Below are 19,870 nucleotides of genomic sequence, written 5' to 3' on the forward strand. Positions count from 1 at the left end.
TAATATGGTGCTGAGGATGAGGGGTCATTTTCCTCAGATTAAGCTTATGATTAAGACTGTCACATCTACATTGAAACATCGAAACACAAAGTGAAATGTACTGTTTGCATCCACGACCAACACAGTCCGAGGATTATGTTGGGGCAGCCTGCAAATGTCGCCATGTTTCTGACAACGTGGCATGTCCAGCACTCACTAACCCAACCCGCACGTCTTTGAAATGTGGGAGGAAACTGGAGCACCTGGAGGAAACCCACGTGGTCATGGGCAGAACATTCAACCTCTTACATACAGCAGCAGGAATTAACCCCGATCGTTGGGGTTGTAATATTGGTGGTTCTCTATTGTGTCCGATGATGACAGGAACCGTGTGCAGGAGAGCTTTCGACGTAGTGCACTGGGGCAATCAGATGCCCAGGTGCAGTGGTACGAATGGAGTCCTCCATGGTTGCAGTGGACGACTGTGACTTCTGTGCCTCATTATTGCCTTCACTCTCCACGCAACATTGCAGTATGGCATCCCTGGCCATCAGATGTCACCGTGGCTCTCATCTCCCAGCCAGCCGGAGCTAGAACAGGTTGTCTCTATCTCACGGGGGTTTGAGGCCCACCAGCTACCCTCTCCTGGTTTATCCCACCTGTCCAAGTGGTACACCGGGGTGTGGCCAAAGTTGCATGCAAACAGCTACTTGGAACCGCAAATGAGCATTGAGTGCCCAGTGAGTGCCCAAAGGTGAGTGAGCTGCCCCAGACTGGACACGACAAGCCCCTTCACCAGAGGTGCTAGCCCTCCCTAACACCCCAACTGTAAAGCATTATGCTAACTGCTGCACTATGTGTGCTAGCCAGAACTTCAAGGCCCTAGTAGTGACATCAACAAACAGGTGGAACCAAGATGATGTCATGGCCAATAAAGGTCATCAATGTCTCTATTTCCTCAGGAGGCCAAAAGAATTTGGCATGACCTCTTGACCCTTATCAATTTTTATTGATGGACTATAGAAAGCAGCTTATCTGGATACAACACATAGAAAATGGTGGAAAAACTAGCAGATCAGGCAATATCTACGGAGAGAAATGAACAGATGACATCTCAGGTCGAGACCCTTCATCAGAACACGCTTCAGTAGTGATCTTCCAAGAATAACTAGATTCTGTCATGGTTCCAGTGGACTGGTAAATCACAAATGTCTTTCCACTCTTTAAGAAGGGAGAGAGGCAGAAGAAAATAAATTACAGGTCAGTTAGCCTGACTTCAGTGGTTGAGAAAATGTTGGAGACCATTATTAAGGATGAGGTTTCATTGCACTTGAAGGCACGTGGAAAAATAGGCTGGGTCAGCATGGTTTTCTTAAGGAGAAATCTTGCCTGACAGATCTGTTGGAATGCTTTGAGGAAAATAAGACAGGATAGACAAAAGGAAATTGGTGAATGTTGTTTACTTGGATTTTCAGAAGGCCTTTGACAAGCTGCCACACATGATGCTGCTTCACAAAATAAGTGCCCATGGTATGATAGGAAAGATACTAGCATGGACAGGGCATTGGCTGATTGGCAGAAGGCAAAGAGTGGGAATAATGGCGGCCAATTCTGGTTGACTGCTGGTGGTGAGGGGGAAAGGTGTAGCGGAGGCTGGCAGGTGATAGGTGGATCCAAGTGAGGGAGGGGGAGAGTGGGAATGGTGTAAGAGGCTAGGAAGTTATAGATGGACATGAAAAAGAGCAGAAGAAGTTGGAATTTGACAGGAGAGGATGGACCGTGGAAAAGAGGGAGGGAGTTGGAGAGAGGATCCAGCGGGAGAAATGTGGGTGATGAGGAGATTAAGAGGGCAGAGGGGGAAAGAGGAGAGGTGATGGGAGTCAGTGGGATAAGGGGACAGAGCAGCATGGTTACCTGGAGTTAGAAAAATCAATGCTGATAGTGTCTGCTTGGAGACCCACGTGTTTCTGGGTTATGCGAAGAAACCTGAGCATCTGGGGGAAAGCATGCATTTCTGGGAGAATGTTCAACCTCCACACAGACAGTGCAGTGGTCAGGATCAAACCTGGGGCTCTAGAGCAGTGAGGAAGTGGATCTATGCACTGTGCCATCTTGCTGTCCTTGTCACGTCAGTGGAGACGTGGCACTTGGCATGTCAACTGAGGAATAAACATTGGCTGAGAAACCACTGTTCTTCTAGGGGCACCAACACGGTGAATGCACACAGGATTCCCACTCACTGTGTAAAGATCTTCTCTGACTTTCCCCTATACTTTCCTCCAACATCTTAGAAATATGTCCCCCATTTATTAGCCATCTCTGGCTGTCAACTCCATAAGACCATAAGACAAAGGAGCAGAAATCGGCCATTCAGCCCATTGAGTCTGTTCCGCCATTTTATCATGAGCTGATCCATTCTCCCATTTCGTCCCACTCCCCTGCCTTCTCACCATAACCCTTGATGCCCTGGCTACTCAGATACCTATCAATCTCTGCCTTAAATACACTCAGTGACTTGGCCTCCACTGCTGCCTGTGGCAACAAATTCCATAGATTCACCACCCTCTGGCTAAAAAAATTTCTTTGCATTTCTGTTCTGAATGGGCGCCCTTTAATCCTTAAGTCATGCCCTCTCATACTAGACTCCCCCATCATGAGAAACAACTTTGCCACATCCACTCTGTCCATGCCTTTCAACATTCGAAATGTTTCTATGAGGTCTCCCCTCATTCTTCTAAACTCCAAGGAATACAGTCCAAGAGCGGACAAACGTTCCTCATATGTTAACCCTCTCATTCCCGGAATCATTCTAGTGAATCTTCTCTGTACCCTCTCCAATGTCAGCACATCCTTTCTTAATTAAGGAGCCCAAAACTGCCCACAGTACTCCAAGTGAGGTCTCACCAGCATCTTATAGAGCCTCAACATCACATCTCTGCTCCTATACTCTATTCCTCTAGAAATGAATGCCAACATTGCATTTGCCTTCTTCACCACCGACTCAACCTGGAGGTTAACCTTAAGGGTATCCTGTACGAGGACTCCCAAGTTCCGTTGCATCTCCGAACTTTGAATTCTCTCCCTAATTAAATAATAGTCTGCCCGTTTATTTCTTCTGCCAAAGAGCATAACCATACACTTCCCTACATTGTAACTCGATCTATGCCTCATCATCTTGTAAACCTCTATCAAGTCACCTCTCATCCTCCTTCACTCTAAAGAGAAAACCCCAGCTCGCGCAACCTCTCCTCATAAGACATCCTCTCTAATCCAGGCAGCACCCTGGTGAACCTCCTCTGCACCCTCTCTAAAGCTCCCACATCCTTCCTGTAATGAGGTGACCAGAACCGAACTCACTACTCCAAGTCCGGTATAACCAGGGTTTTATAGAGATGTAAAGAGGAATAGTTAACCCAAACATGGACAATTCCTTTCCACCCAGAAAAGCTGCTCGACCCGCTGAGTAGATTGTTTGATGCCCCAGGCACCAGCATCTGCAGCCTCTTGTGTTGCCTGCATTTAAAGAGGACCTGTTTGCTACTCAGAGAGTTGTGGGTTTATGGAATGACCTGCCAGAAGAAGTGATATACGTGTTGGAAAAGAGTGTAAAATTGTTATATTTTAATCTTTTTCTATGCTCGCTGGTATTTTTATATAATCACATTTTTTTTATTAAGTGCAATCGTGAACAATAGCCAGATCAGAAACGCTGATCAAGTCAACGAGTTCCCAAAGAGAACTCTGATAGGTCAATCAGATGGTTCACTGCTGCTCAGTTCACTATACAATTAATAGTTCAGTGAAACTTTTAGTAATTGCAGTATAGCTGATCCTGTAGAGTCATAGAGTCATTGAATTCTACAGGCCAGAAACAGCCCATCTAGTCGGTGCCAGACCATTAATCTGCCTAGTTCCAATGACCTATACTTGAACCATAGTCCTCCATACCCTTCCCATCCATGTATCTATCCAATTTTCTCTTAAGTGTTGAAATCAAACCCACATCCACTACCTCCATTGACAGCTCGTTCCACACCCTCACCACCCTCTGAGTGAAGAGGTTCCCCCTCATGTTCACTTTAAACATTTCACCTTTCACTCTTAACCCATGACCTCTAGATCTAGTCTCTCCAAACCTCAAGGGAAAAAGTCTACCCTATCTATACCCCTCATAATTTTGTATACCTCTATCAAATCGCTCCTCATTTTCCTACACTCCAGGGAACAAAGTCCTAACCAATTCAATCTTTCCCTTTAACTCAGGTTCTCAAGTCCTGGCAACAACTTTGTAAATTTTCTCTGTACTCTTTCAATCTTATTGACTTTTTTCCTGTAAGTAGGTGACCAGAATTGCACAGTCTTTGCTTTTTATTCTGATACGAACATACGGTACAAACTCTGTATTCTCAAAATGTCACTTTTGAAGGCCTCCCACTCACACCTTCACCAGAAAACAACTTATCCCAAGCCACACTTGCCAGATCCTTTCTGACGCCATCAAAATTGGCCTTTCTCCAAGTTAGAATCTCAAATGGAGGCCCTGACCTATCCTTTTCCATAATTACTTTGAAACTAGTGGAATTATGATCACTAGGTGCAAAGAGTTCCCCTTTCCAAACTTCTGTCACCTGTCCCGTCTCACTCCCTAACAGGAGATCCAGTTTCGCTCTCTCTCTAGTTGGGACTTCAATGTCCTGCCGAAGGGTTTCGGCCCGAAACGTCGACTGTACTTTTTTTGCAGAGATTCTGCCCGGCCTGCTGAGTTCCTCCAGCATTTTGTGTGTTGCTCGGATTTCCAGCATCTGCAGATTTTCTGTTGTATGTGCTGATTGAGGAAACTTTCCTGAGCACATTTGACAAACTCTTTTCCATCCAGCCCTTTTACAGTGCGAGTCCCAGTGACTATGTGGAAAGTTAGAATCACCTACTATCACCAAGTGTTTCACTGTATTTTGATACATGTGACGGATTCTTGATCTCACAATCTACCTCGTTATGACCTTGCACCTTATTGTCCGCCTGCACTGCACTCTCTCTGTAACTGCGACACTTGATTCTGCATTCTGTTATTGTTTCCCCTTGTTCTACCTCAATGCACTGTGTAATGATCTGATCCCAGTTTGTGATGCTTGTTCAAACCACTGGACCCGCACTTCCGGGGTCGAGAGAGTGGAACCGCCCCAGTGCAAAGCTTTTCCGTTTTAAAAACTCTCCTGCATAGTTCTGTCATCATTGTTTACGTTGAACAACCAACAATTTTTCGAGAAGTTTGTCCGCAGCAGGGGTCACATCACTGAATCTGGCTATCTCTTGGGTTAATTGTTATCACTGGAATGGCTTGTTATCTGTCTAATCTGAGCTAGCTTTCTAGTATGGGACTACCACTGCTTCTTTGTTACCTGTCTTTTTCTTTATTTGTTCTCTGTTCCTATATCACAGTGTATGAGGGTAGATGTAAGCAGGCTTTTTCCGCTGAGGTTGGCTGAGATCAGAACTAGAGGTCATGGGTTAAGGGTGAAAGGTGAAATGCTCACGAGGAACAGAGTGTGGAACGACCTGCAGAAGTGGTGGATCTGGGGTCGATTTCAACATTTAAGAGAAATTTGGTTAGGTATGGAGAGCTGTGGCATGGGTCTGGTCAATGGGACGAGGCAAAGTAGTATTTCAGCATAGACTAGATGGGCCAAAGGTCCTGCTTCTCTGCTCTATGACTTTGTGACCCTATTACACTTGTGACAATGGTCATAACCAGCAAGGTTTATGCTTCATTCTTGACTTCTGAAGAACCCCTGCATCACAAGATCTCCAGATCCGACAGGCAGATACAGTAAGTGGATTGGAAAGGTTTAGCAAGATATGGGTCAGGTGCAGGCAGTGGGGCTACACATAAGTATATGTTCTAGAGATACAGCACAGTAGCGCCCAAAGAGCCAATTACACCCATGTGACCAATTAACCTTCTAACCCCATTTGTCTTTGGAATGTGAGAGGGAACCTGAGCAACTGACTTGTAGTTTCCTTTCTTCTGCCTCCCTCCCTCCCTCCCTCCCTTCTTAAAGAGTGAAGTGACATTTGCAATTTTCCAGTCCTCTGGAACCATTTCAGAATCTAGTGATTCCTGAAAGATCATTGCTAATGCCTCCACAATCTCTTCAGCCACCTCTTTCAGAACCCTGGGGTGTAGTCCATCTGGTCCAGGTGACTTATCCACCTCCAGACTTTTCGGTTTCCCAAGCACCTTCTCCCTCGTAATAGCCACTGCACTCACTACTGCCCTCTGACACTCTCAAATTTATGGCATACTGCAAGTACCTTCCACAATGAAGACTGATGCTAAATACTTAATAAGTTCGCCACCATTTCTTTGGCCCTCATTACTACCTCTCCAGCGTCATTTTCTAGCAGTCCGATATCTACTCTTGCCTCTTTTTTTACTCTTTATATATCTATAAAAACTTTTGGCATCCTCTTTTATATTGCTGGCTAGCTTACCTTCATATTTCATCTTTTCTGTCCCTATGACTTTTTTAGTTGCCTTCTGTTGGTCTTTAAAAGCTTCCAATGCTCTAACTTCCCACTAATTTTTGAGATGTTATATGCCCTCTCCTTTGCTTTTATGCTGTCTTTGACTTCCCTTGTCAGTCACGGTTACCTCACCCTCCCCTTTGAATATTTTTTCTTTCTTACATAGGGTCACAGAGCGATAGAGCCCTACAGCACAGAAACAGGCCCTTCAGCCCATCTAGTCCATGGCGAACTATTAATCTGGTTCCGTCGACCTGCACCTGGACCATACCCCTCCCATCAGTGTACCTATCCAAATTTCTCTCAAATGTTAACATCGAATCCACATCCATCACTTGTGCTGGCAGCTCATTCCACACTCGCACCAAACTCGGAGTGAAGAATTTCCCCTCATGTTCCCTAAACATTTCACCTTTCACCCATAACCCATGACCTGCAGTTCTCATCTCACCCAACCTCAGTGGGAAAGTCTGCTTGCATTTGCCCTATCAATACCCCTCAGAATTTTGTACACCTGTGTACCTGACAATAATAAACCAATTTCAGTACCAGTGCATGAAGCCACTGCACAATCCTCACATCAGGATCAAAAGGCAGAGGAAATAATTTTATTTTGTGAACTATTAACACAAACACAATAAATAGCGATATGTAACTAAAGAGAGTTATTCCCTGCCCTATCAAAAGTGTTCATCTCTTTCCTAGAAAAATTAATTGTTCTTTCCCCTGTGTTCCTCTGCTCCTCTAGATTCTGTGCAGCCTGAGCAAAAGAGTTAAAAGTTTTCCATCTCTTACCTGAGCTTTGGTCTTTGGTAAATCCCACTTTTTAACAACTTTCTTTACGTTGCCTTCTAACTTGCGTTCAGAAACCAGCCTGTTCCCACAGAGACGGTGAAATGTGTGTGGGTCCTAATTGCCCTCTCTCAGACTCTCCCAGTCCCAGAAGCGGGTCTAATCGATTCCAAGTTCTTGTGCATCCTACATCAGTCATATATTTAGTTCAAGACATCTTTGTCGCCTCTCGCCTGCGATGTGTGCACGCAGCTGTCTGGTGCTTTGAGTTAACAGCGAGTAAAACTGACAGAGGGGAAAGAACGGCTGAGGCCATAGCCTTAAAAGCCCGGGAAGGATCAGTGAGGGCCCATTACATCACACGTATGAATATACAAAATAAATCGATTACAGAGAGACACGCAGTGGCCACTTTATTAGGTACTTCCTGTGCCAGTAAGATGGCGCCGTGCTCGAATGCAGAGGTGTCCCTGCGTTGAACCAAAGTGTAATTGTTCATCCTTTACATTTTTTTTTACGATTGTTAGACACTGCCGCTGATCAAGTACGGCAGACCTACTCCACGAGCCAGTTGCTCATTGCAGCAGAGCTGGACTTGCTGGGCACCGTTTACAGCCTGTTTCAGCCACCCGGGGAAGAAGGCCCCCAAACAGTAGTCTGGATGTAGGGTGTAAGTTGAATCAAGAGTTAAAATTGGCATGTCGCAAAGGTAACGCTACAATGTTATGGGGGACTTCAACATGCAGGTAGACTGGAGGAATCAGGTTGGTGCTGGACCCCAAGAAAGGGAGTTTGTGGATTCCCTCCGAGATGGATTCTTAGAACAGCTTGTACTGGAGCCTACCAGAGAGAAGGCAATTCTAGGTTTAGTGTTGTGCAATGAACTGGATTTGATCAGGGACCTCGAGGTAAAGGAGCCATTAGGAGGTAGTGACCATAATATGATAAGTTTTAATCTACAATTTGAGAGGGAGAAGGGAAACTCGGAAGTGTCAGTATTACAGTTGAACAAAGGGAACTATGGTGTTATGAGGGAGGAGCTGGCCAAAGTTCAATGGAACAATACCGTGGCAGGGATGACAGTGGAACAGCAATGGCAAGTGTTTCTGGGAATAATGCGGAAGGTGCAGGATCAGTTTGTTCCAAAGAGGAAGAAAGATCCTAAGGGGAGTAAGGGGAGGCCGTGGCTGACAAGGGAAGTAATGGACAGTATAAAAATAAAAGAGAAGTATAACATAGCAAAGACGAGTGGGAAGCCGGAGGATTGGCAAACTTTTAAAGAGCAACAGAAGGTAACTAAAAAGGCAATACACGGAGAAAAAATGAGGTACGAAGGTAAACTAGCCAAGAATATAAAGGAGGATAGTAAAAGCTTCTTTAGGTATGTGAAAAGGAAAAAAATAGTTAAGACCAAAATTGGGCCCTTGAAGACAGAAGCGGGTGAATTTATTATGGGGAACAAGGAAATGGCAGACGAGTTGAACAGGTACTTTGGATCTGTCTTCACTAGGGAAGACACAAACAATCTCCCAGATGTAATAGTGGCCAAAGGACCTAGGGTAACGGATGAATTGAAGGAAATTTATATTAGGCAAGAAATGGTGATGGATAGGCTGTTGGGTCTGAAGGCTGATAAGTCCCCGGGACCTGATGGTCTGCATCTCAGGGTACTTTAGAAATCGTGGACACATTGGTAATCATTTTCCAATGTTCTATAGATTCAGGATCAGTACCTGTGGATTGGAGGGTGGCTAATGTTGTCCCTCTTTTCAAGAAGGGAGGAAGAGAGAAAACAGGGAATTATAGACCGGTTAGCCTGACGTCGGTGGTGGGAAAGATGCTGGAGTCAATTATAAAAGATTAAATTACGACACATCTGGATAGCAGTAACAGGATTGGTCCGAGTCAGCATGGATTTACAAAGGGGAAATCGTGCTTGACTAATCTTCTGGAATTTTTTGAGGATGTAAATATGAAAGTAGACAAGGGAGAGCCAGTGGTTGTAGTGTACCTGGACTTTCAGAAAGCCTTTGATAAAGTCCCACAGAGGAGATTAATGGGCAAAATTAGGGCACATGGTATTGGGGGCAGAGTACTGACATGGATTGAAAATTGGCTGGCTGACAGAAAACAAAGAGTAGAGATTAATGGGTCCCTTTCGGAATGGCAGGCGGTGACCAGTGGGGTACCGCAGGGTTCAGTGCTGGGACTGCAGCTGTTTACAATATATATTAATGATTTAGATGAGGGGATTAAAAGTAACATTAGCAAATTTGCCGATGACACAAAGCTGGGTGGCAGTGTGAAATGTGAGGAGGATGATATGAGAATGAAGGATGACTTGGACAGGCTGGGTGAGTGGGCAGATGCATGGCAGATGCAGTTTAATGTGGATAAATGTGAGGTTATCCACTTTGGTGGTAAGAATGGGAAGGCAGATTATTATCTAAATGGAGTCAAGTTAGGAAAAAGGGAAGTACAATGAGACCTAGGTGTTCTTGTACATCAGTCACTGAAAGCAAGCATGCAAGTACAGCAGGCAGTGAAGAAAGCTAATGGCATGCTGGCCTTCATAACAAGGGGAATTGATTATAAGAGCAAAGAGGCCCTTCTGCAGCTGTACAGGGCCCTGGTGAGACCACACCTGGAGTATTGTGTGCAGTTTTGGTCTCCAAATTTGAGGAAGGACATTCTTGCTATTGAGGGAGTGCAGCGTAGGTTCACAAGGTTAATTCCCGGGATGGCGGGACTGTCATATGTCAAAAGATTGGAGCGACTGGGCTTGTATACTCTGGAATTTGGAAAGCTGAGATGGGATCTTATTGAAACATATAAGATTATTAAGGGATTGGACACACTGGAGGCAGGAAGCATGTTCCCGCTGATGGGTGAGTCCAGAACCAGAGGCCACAGTTTAAGAATTAGGGGTAGGCCATTTAGAACGGAGTTGAGGAAAAACTTTTTCACCTAGAGAGTGGTGGATGTACGGAATGCTCTGCCCCAGAAGGCTGTGGAGGCCAAGTCTCTGGATGCTTTCAAGAAAGAGATGGATAGAGCTCTTAAAGATAGCAGAATCAAAGGTTATGGGGAGAAGGCAGGAACTGGATACTGATTGTGGATGATCAGCCATGATCACAGTGAATGGCGGTGTTGGCTGGAAGGGCCGAATGGCCTACTCCTGCACCTGTTGTCTATAAGGTGTCAGCGGTGATGCGTGGGGATGCTGCGCTGCATGCTCCAACAAATGGTGTGAGCGGTTGTCTTGAACGTTTTTGTTGTGATCGCAAAGCCCTGTTAGACATTTGTAATGTACAAAATTGTGAGGTTGATTCACTGATCTGTTGACGAGACCGACGGCGGGGGAACCGCTTGGCCTCGGTTGTGGCACGGACCAGGCCCTTGTGCCTTGGAGTTGTCTGCGGCAGCCACCGGGAAGGAGATACCAGAGCTGGCTGCGAGCCACTGGATCCTGTGCTGGGCTGGGGACAGGCCCCTCCAGTGTTCACTCGGCGGAAGACAAGCTGGATTGCTTTCATCTGCAGCTGCACTTGTGTGAGATGAGGAACTGTTGCGTGCTTGTTCTTGCAGAAACCTGGCTCCAGGACTGCATCCCATGCACCATCAATGTACAGGCCATGACACTCAGAGGTTTGGACTATTTTACTATTTTTAAAATATATTTTTGTAAGTATGTTTTTCTGCTGTAAATGCTGTGTGTACCTTGGCCCTGGAGAAACTCTGCTTTTTTTGACTGTATAAAGTGGGCATGCAAAAGTTTGGACACCCCGGTCAAAATTTCTGTTACTGTGAATATTTAAATGAGTAGAAGATGAACTGATCTGCAAAAGTCATAAGGTTAAAGATGAAACATTCTTTTCAACATTTTAAGCAAGATTAGTGTATTATTTTTGTTTTGTACAATTTTAGAGTGAAAATAAAGAAAGGAGCATCATGCAAAAGTTTGGGCACCTCAAGAGATTTGATCTCTCAGATAACTTTTACCAAGGTCTCAGACCTTAATTAGCTTGTTAGGGCTATGGCTTGTTCACAGTCATCATTAGGAAAGGCCAGGTGATGCAAATTTCAAAGCTTTATAAATACCCTGACTCCTCAAACCTTGTCCCAACAATCAGCAGCCATGGGCTCCTCTAAGCAGCTGCCCAGCACTCTGAAAATTAAAATAAATGATGCCCACAAAGCAGGAGAAGGCTATAAGAAGATAGCAAAGCGTTTTCAAGTAGCTGTTTCCTCAATCCATAATGTAATTAAGAAATGGCTGTTAATAGGAATGGTGGAGGTCAAGTTGAGGTCTGGAAGACCAAGAAAACTTTCCGAGAGAACTGCTCGTAGGATTGCTAGAAAGGCAAATCAAAACCCCCGTTTGACTGCAAAAGACCTTCAGGAAGATTTAGCAGACTCTGGAGTGGTGGTGCACTGTTCTACTGTGCAGCGACACCTGCACAAATATGACCTTCATGGAAGAGTCATCAGAAGAAAACCTTTCCTGCATCCTCACCTCAAAATTCAGCATCAGAAGTTTGCAAAGGAACATCTAAACAAGCCTGATGCATTTTGGAAACAAGTCTGTGGACTGATGAAGTTAAAATAGAACTTTTTGGCCACAATGAGCAAAGGTATGTTTGGAGAAAAAAGGGTGCAGTATTTCATGAAAAGAACACCTCTCCAACTGTTAAGCATGGGGGTGGATCAATCATGCTTTGGGCTTGTGTTCCTCTCCACATCCACTCTACTGAGGCCTTTCAATATTTGACAGGTTTGAATAAGATCCTCACTCATTCTTCTAAACTCCAGTGAGTACAGGCCCAGAGCCATCAAATGCTCCTCATATATTAATCCTTTTAATCATGGGATCATTCTCATGAACTTCCTCTGAACCCTTTCCAATTCCAGCACATCTTTTCTTAGATAGGTGGCACAAACTGCTCTCAGTACTCCAAATGTGGTCTGACCAATGCCTTATAAAGCCTCAGCGTTAAAGCCTTGCTTTTATTTATTTATTACTTACAGTGCCTATAAAAAGTATCCCCTCACCCCCAGAAGATTTTATGTTTTATTGTTTTACAACATTGAATCATAGTGGATTTAATTTGGCTTTTTTGATATTGTTCAACAGAAAAAAGACTCTTTCGTGTCAAAGTGAAAACAGATCTCTACAAAGTGATCTAAATTACTTACAAATATAAACACAAAATAATTACATGCACCGTGATTCAATTTTGTAAAACAATAAAACATGAAAACTCCTAAGGGGGACAAATACTTTTTATAGGCTCGGTATTTATTGAGATACAGCATGGAAAAGCCCCTTCCAGCTCTTCAAACCGTGCCATCCAGCACTCCAGATTTAACCCTCGCCTAATCACAGGCCAGTTAACTTGCCAACCAGTATGTCTTTGGACTGTGGAAGGGAACTGGAACATGCAGAGAATGTACAAACTCCTTACAGGCTGCGGTGGGAATTGAACCCAGGCTGCCTGTACTATAAAGCATTGTGCTAGCCATCCTGCCCCAGAGAAAAACTCTCATTACATTCTAGTCCTTTTGAGATTGCGATCGAACCTGCATCCAGGGAGATGTGAAATCAGTTCAAAAGTAGTGATTAACTGGGAGTTACTTTGAAACATCACAGGAAGAAATTTAGACCACATTAAACCAGTTCACATCCATAAGTTTATATATATATACCAGAGCATTTCACTTACATATAAAAATGTTTGCAATCTTTTATAATTCCAAATCTGCTAGACAATAAGGTGCGTAGACAGTAAAGTTTGATGTGGTAAGTGTACATGTTACATCTCAAATGGAGAAAGCAGGATTAAAGGTGTATATTGTGCAGTGACAAGTTAAAAAAGGCTGATTTCAGAACGGTTAAATCTAACATTGGAGTGCTTGTTAAGAAGAACAGGGTTTTTGCCCTTTGCTTCCATTACCCACAATGCATTGTTTGTTTAATATACCTTCAGGTGCACACTTTTATTTAGAGATACAGCGTGGCCAACGAGCCGCCCTGCCAAGCAAGCCAGCGATTTAATCCTAGCCTAATCACAGGACAATTTACAATGATCTATTAACCTACTAACTGGTACGTCTTTGGACTGTGGGAGGAAACTGGAGCACTTGGAGGAAACCCACACGGTCATGAGGAGAACGTACAAACTCCTCACAGAGGACGCTGGAATTGAACTCTGAAATGCCCCACACTGTAATAGTGTTGCGCTAACTGCTGTACTACCATGACGCCCTATTTTAGACCATTGATAACCAGATTCCATTCAGTACTGACAATCACAAAACGTAGCCTGGAGTCAATCATGTTAGAATTCAGTCCTTACAGAAATTATAAATTAAAACCAGTCTTGGTCTACATTACTTGCAGTCCATTCAAGCCATACTAGTACCCGCCAATCCCATTCTCCTCTCTTTCCTGTGTAGTCTCTTACCCATGCTCACTCATTTGGCACCGACTCCCTTTTGAATATTTTTTTCCTCTTGGTTCTCTCCACCCCTCTCCCATCGGGCAGAAGATACAAAAGCCTGAAAGCACGTCCCACCAGGCCCAAGGACAGCTTCTACCCCACCGTTATCAGACTCTTGAACAGACCTTTAACACAATAAGATGGACCTCACAATCTTGCACCTTATTGTCTGCCTGCAGTGCACTTACTCTGTAACTGTGACACTTTATTTTGCATTGTTATTGTTTTCCCTTGTTCTACCTCAGTGCACTGTGTAATGATCTGATCTGTATGAACAATGTGCAAGACAAGCTTTTCACTGTATCTCAGTACATGTGACAATAATAAACCAATTCCAATTCCAGTGGCATATCCACTAATCTTTAGGATGTGGGAGAAAACTGACACACCAGGTCATAGAGAGAACATGCAGACTCCACACTCACACACACTCACACTGAGCGCCAGAGGCCAAGACTGAACCTAGGTCACTGGTGGTACGTTGTAGAAACACTAGCCACTGTGACACTTTGTCATTTGCCTGGATTCAGATGTGCATCAAATGGTTTGCAACCCATGTTTTGTACCTTTGGTTAAAGATTAAAGATTAGCTTTATTTGTCACATTTACATCAAAACTTACAGTGAAATGCATCGTTTGCATCAACAACCAACACCATCTGGGAGTATGTTGGGGGCAGCCCGCAAAGGTCGCCACTTGGCACCAGCATAGCACGTCCACAACTCACTAACCCTGACCCGTACATCTTTGGACTGTGGGAGGAAACCAGAGCACCCGGAGGAAACCCACGCGGTCACAGGGAGAACATACAGACAGCAGGGAGAATTGAACTCCAATTGCAGGCGCTGTGAAGTGTTACGTTAACCGCTATGCTACTATATGGCCTTGCACTTGAGCGCATTACAATAAACTCGACTTTAAATTTGAACTTTTTTTTACTCGGAGGGTGGTGGGTGGTGGGTAGATGGAATGAGTGGCCAGAGGAAGTGGCAGAGATGGGTACAAGTTTGGAAGGATACAGAGATAGGGAAGGTTAAGAGTAGGGGTTTCCAACCTTGTTTTATGCCATGGACCCCTACCATTAACCAAGGGGTCTGTAGACACCAGGGTGTGAACCCCTAGTGTAAAGATGCATGGGCTGAACACAGGTAAATCACCTGGCTCAGGTTAACAGCTTGCTGTCTCTTAAAACAAAACCGAGACGTTAACCTCAGGTAGTCCTATTTGCCAGCGAATGGGTTATATCCTTCTAAGCCAGGGATTCCCCCAGTTAATGGTAGGGGTCCAAGGCATTAAAAAGCATTGGGAACTTACTGCTTTAAACCTTACGGAGAGGAACCTGTCAATAAACACTCACAAAGAGCAAACATTACGGGATCTTCTGCTGTGATCACGCCACTCCATGAGGCAATTGCAGAACCCGAAAGGTCGAACGTTCCTTTCCTCCCACCAACGCTGGTCAAGCCATTGAGTTCCTCCTCCTCCTCCTTCTTCTTCTTCTGCTTCTGAGCCCATCACCCCTACTTGAGCGTAGGCCATTGACAGCAGCCCTCCAGAATCCTCTGTCCTGGAGCGGTCTTTCACGTTGTCTCCAGGTGTAGTCCATCTTCTTGGCCTTTCCTTCCTCTCCCAGAGATGATGCTTTTAGAGCTTCTGCTGGTGTCTCTGTAGCTCTGGGTTTTCATGGGATGGGTTTGCTAACCACATGCCCAACCCTCCCACTTTTCCGCCAGCTTTGGGATCATCATGACAGAGTCAGCCGAATTCCTCCACATTCACCACTCCAGATCCCAGCATCTTCCATCCCTTGTGTCTCCAGTAACATGGGAAACCTCCTTATAGCTGTGTAGCCAAGGTTCCCCAAAACTGGCCCTTTCTGCAAAGGATTTCGACTGAATTTAATCCTGGGTGTCCACTTGTCTGGTCATAGGGGAGTGCTTCAGCCAAAGGTGATCCATCACCTTGTCACAGAGGAGTGATCTTGGAATAGGTTAACAGATTGGCACAACGTTATGGGCCTGTGTAAAGCAGAGCAGTGGCCAAGGGCAGGCGAGGGAAGTGGTGATAGGAGAGGTAGAGGAGGGGGTGGTCAGTGGTTTACTGATGGTCAGTAAGGCAAGAACTGAATGAAAACCTTAAGGAGAACGGTCCTCCAGAATTAAAGCACTGGTGATCGGGGTCCAAGGTGAAATAGAGCCGGTGATCTTTAGTACAAGGTACTTTTGCGCCTTTTTCTGAGTATCAAGAATCACTAATAATAATTTTTCACCCATAACCATTGCAGAGGTGGGTGGGGCAGGAGAGGTGAGCTGCCATCTTGAACCACTATGGTCCTTCTGAGGAAGGTGCCTATCCCCCACGTGCTAATGGGGAGGGAGTTCCACGATTTAGGCTCAGTGCTAATGGGGAGGGAGGCCCATGATTTAGGCTCAGTGCTAATAGGGAGAGAGGGACAGTAATGCACTTCCGAGCCAGGACAGTCCGGGACCTGGAGGTGAATCTGTGGAATTTATTGCCACAGGCAGTTGTGGAGACCAAGTCGGTGAGTATATTCAAAGCAGAGGCTGATAGGTACATGGAGACGGCAGGGAAATGGGTTGAGAGGGATAATAAATCAGCCATGATGGAATGGCAGAGCAGACTATTTGGGATGAATGGCCTAATCCTGCTCCTACGTCTTATGATCTTATGAAACTGGTACTGTGGGAGGGTTGGGGGTGGATTTTCCAATGCATCTGCTGCCTTCGTCCTTGGCATCTTTGGTGGGTTTGTGAGGTTTCGTTGGAGGGGTCCGGACAAGTAATCACAAAGCACCCTCCAGAAAATGGCAGTGGGGCGGGCAGCAAATGCCTGGGGTGGTAGAGGGACTAATAGTGCAGTAGAATGGACTTGAGAGGGGTTCTATACCAACCACAGTGAAATGGTGGAGCAGACTCAATTGGCCAAATGGCCTAATTATGCTCCTATGACATGGTTAGGAATTCAACCTAGCTAAAAATGCTGTCCCTCTCCGCTGAGTGTTTCTGGCAGTTTAATTCCTGGTTTCCTGCCTCTCCCAGTGTGCATACACCTTGTTGTCTGCCTGCACTGCACTTTCTCTGTAACTGGAACACTTTATTCTGCATTCTGTTATCGTTTTACCTTGTTCTACCTCAATGCACTGTGTAATGATCTGATCTGTATGAGCAGTACAGATGATAAGCACAGGAGTCGTACCAGATGATCGGAGGATGGCAAATGTTATTCCTTTGTTCAAGAAAGGAAGTAGGGACAACACAGGGAATTACAGACCAGAGAGTCTTACTTCAGTGGTGGGCAAAGTATTGGAGTGAATTCTTAGAGGCAGGACTTACGAGCATTTGGAGAAGCATTGTCTGATTCGGGATAGACGGCTTGGCTTTGTGAGGGGCAGGTCATGCCTCATGAGCCTGATTGATTTCTGTGAGGACGCGATAAAGCACATTGATGAAGGTAGAGCAGTGGATATGGTGTAGACGGATTTTAATCGGGTGTTTTATAAGTTTCCCCATTCAGAAGGTCAGGAGGCATGGGGTGCAGGGAAACTCGGCGGCGTGGATTCAGAATTGGTTTGCCCATGGTAGGCACGTAGGTTAACAGGTTGGCACATTCTGAAACTCTGCTATGGACGGTCGCAAGCCTGGCAGCGAAAGGAGAAGGGTTGGACATGGGGCTAATAATCCCATTCTGTAAAACCCCCGTGCTGCAGAAACGACAGCAGAAGCTCTGAAGACCTCATCCCTATGAGTGCAAGGAGAAGATGGACCACACCCGGGGACAACGTGAAAGACTGACCCAGGACAGGGGACACTGTCGAGCTGCTGTCAGCGGCCTGTGGCCCAGAAGGGGTGGTGAGCTCAACTAACTGAACTACAAACTTGTAGGCTGAGGAGTCTGTCCTGTTCTCTGTTATCCCAATGCACCGTGTCTCAGCACGCGACAATAATGAATCAATGCCAATTATAGATGGACTCCAGCTCAAAATCAACTTTGCATCTTATTGTCTGCCTGCACTGCACTCTCCCTGTGACACTTTATTCCGCGTCCTGTTACTGTTTTACCTTGTTCTACCTCAATGCACTGTGTCGTGATCTGATCTAGAACACCAGACACATAGAACAGGTACAGGAACAGTCCTTCTAGTCCTCATTGTTGTGCTGAACCACTTAAATTAGTAAATAAACTACTCCCTCTGCCTACACAATGTCCGTATTCTTCTATTTCCCTCACATCCAGGTGCCCATCTAAACGCCTCTTAAAAGTTTCTAATGTTTCAACCTCTGCCACCATTCTAGGCCGTGCACTCCAGGCACCCACTACTCTCTGTGTGAAAAAAACTTGCCCCTCACATCTCCTTTGAAATTACCCCCTCTCATCTTAAATACATCCCCTCTGGTATTAGGCATATCAACCCTGGGAAAAAGATACTGTCTGTCCACTCTATCTATGTCTCTCATAATCTTATAAACCTCTATCTGATCTCCCTCAGCCTCCGCAACTCCAGCGGAAACAACCCAAGTTTGTCCAACCTCGCGTTTAGCCCATGACCTCTAATCCAGACAGCATCCCGGTAAACCTCCTCTGCACCCTCTCCGAAGCCTCGACATCCTTCCTATAACGTGGCGACCAGAACTGTATGCAATAGTCCAGATGTGGCCTACCTGGAGTTTTATAAAGCTGCAACAGAACTTGCAGCTTTTGAACTCAGCGCCTTGACTAACAAAGGCAAGTGTCTCATACACCTTCTCAACCACCCTATCTGTATAAACAGTGTGCTAAAGACAAGCTTTTCACTGTATCTTGGTACATGACCAATAACCCAAATCCAATGGTTCCCTTCTCGTCTTCACTGACCCTCTTCTATTTTGCCTCCTTAGGGAAGTTCGGATGGGATAAACACGCCTTCACTGCCCTCCCTCAATAAGCTCCTCTTCACTCATTCTGCCATCTAGATCTCCCGTTCTCTGCCCTGTAACGGACGATCACAGCCACTTAAAGCACGCCCGATTTCCAAGTCTGCTCCCTCCTGGGCCTGCCTCCGTGGACGCTGCCTGCCTTAGCGTGCACCCTCTAGCGTGGTCTGGTTTGGTGTCAGATCCCACTCCTCTGGAACCCCGACACAGACGGTCCCAAGTCCCGGCTGTGAACGGACGAGGGTTGGGCAAAAGGCTGGCGACCCCCATCCGGTAACCCAGTGCGACAGAAATGCCAACAGAAGACCGAAGAACCTCGTCCCTGGGAGAGGAAGGAGAAAATAGGTAACACCTGGCGACAACATGAAAGACTGGCCAAGGACAAAGGAACCTGGCAAGCTGCTGTCAGCAGCCTGTGCCCCAGTAAGCCGATCCCTTAGCCTCGCTTCACCGCCTGACATCTATTCCGTCCCCACTGTGCATCTCCATCTCTCCAGGGGGTGGGGGCAGTGTTTTAATCACTGCTCACTCTGCCTCACCCTGCTCCCTGTCCACCCCCTGGGGCAGAAGTTGTGGTAGCCAGGGGACCGGGGTCCGGAGCCCTCTGGCCCCAGTGAGAATTCAGAGTCGGTCAGGGAGCGACGGTAGAGCCGGAGCGGGGAGCGGACGTTGGCGGTGGGGGAGGGAGAGCCGGGCGAGGGCGGGGTGGTGAGGGGCGACAGGCAGTCACTGCGAGGGCTGAAGGGGGAGAGAATCTCCGACGGGCTGCCGGGGGAGGTGGCCGATCTGCTCAGCTTCTTGCGGCGGGCGGCGCTGACCACGTTCTTGGCCAGCAGGTCCTTCAGTCGCTGGCCCTCGCTCGGGCCAGGCGCTTGCTCAGTGGGTGGGGTGCAGCTATTGGGTGGCAGTGAGTAGGAGGGGGTCTGGGGACTCTGCGGAGTGGAATCGCTTGCCCGGTCAGGCTGGATGGTCTCCAGGTAGGGCCTAGGGATGCTGGTTCTCTGAATGATGGTGGTCTTCCAGGGTGGAGTCACTGGAGATGTCCATCCCTGCTGGGAGAAGGAAAGAAGACATTAGATCTCCTAATTCCACTTACAAACAGAGCAAAGACCTGTTCTATGGACATCACAGGAACAAGCCTCC

General features: G+C 46.1%; 2 protein-coding genes across 6 annotated transcripts in view; both read right to left on the reverse strand.

Annotated features, from left to right (window-relative positions):
* LOC134348843 (myozenin-2) overlaps positions 1–7,647 on the reverse strand; it is a 45,305-nt gene extending 37,658 nt beyond the window's left edge. Inside the window, exon 1 of the mRNA XM_063052622.1 lies at positions 7,300–7,647. The gene's annotated coding sequence lies outside the window, so the exon portion shown is untranslated. The remainder of the gene's footprint in view (positions 1–7,299) is intronic.
* Positions 7,648–12,973: 5,326 nt separating this feature from the next.
* Positions 12,974–19,870, reverse strand: part of LOC134349140 (synaptopodin) — a 108,344-nt gene continuing 101,447 nt past the window's right edge. For 4 of the 5 annotated variants that reach the window (XM_063053046.1, XM_063053044.1, XM_063053043.1 and 1 more), the window contains one exon: positions 12,974–19,779. In XM_063053046.1, coding sequence (XP_062909116.1) covers positions 19,246–19,779 — 534 coding nt within the window. In that variant the 3' untranslated portion in view covers positions 12,974–19,245. The remainder of the gene's footprint in view (positions 19,780–19,870) is intronic. The other variant, XM_063053047.1, reaches the window with a different exon arrangement.

The sequence above is a fragment of the Mobula hypostoma genome, chromosome 7, assembly GCF_963921235.1.
Source record: "Mobula hypostoma chromosome 7, sMobHyp1.1, whole genome shotgun sequence".
Taxonomy (NCBI): Eukaryota; Metazoa; Chordata; class Chondrichthyes; order Myliobatiformes; family Myliobatidae; genus Mobula; species Mobula hypostoma.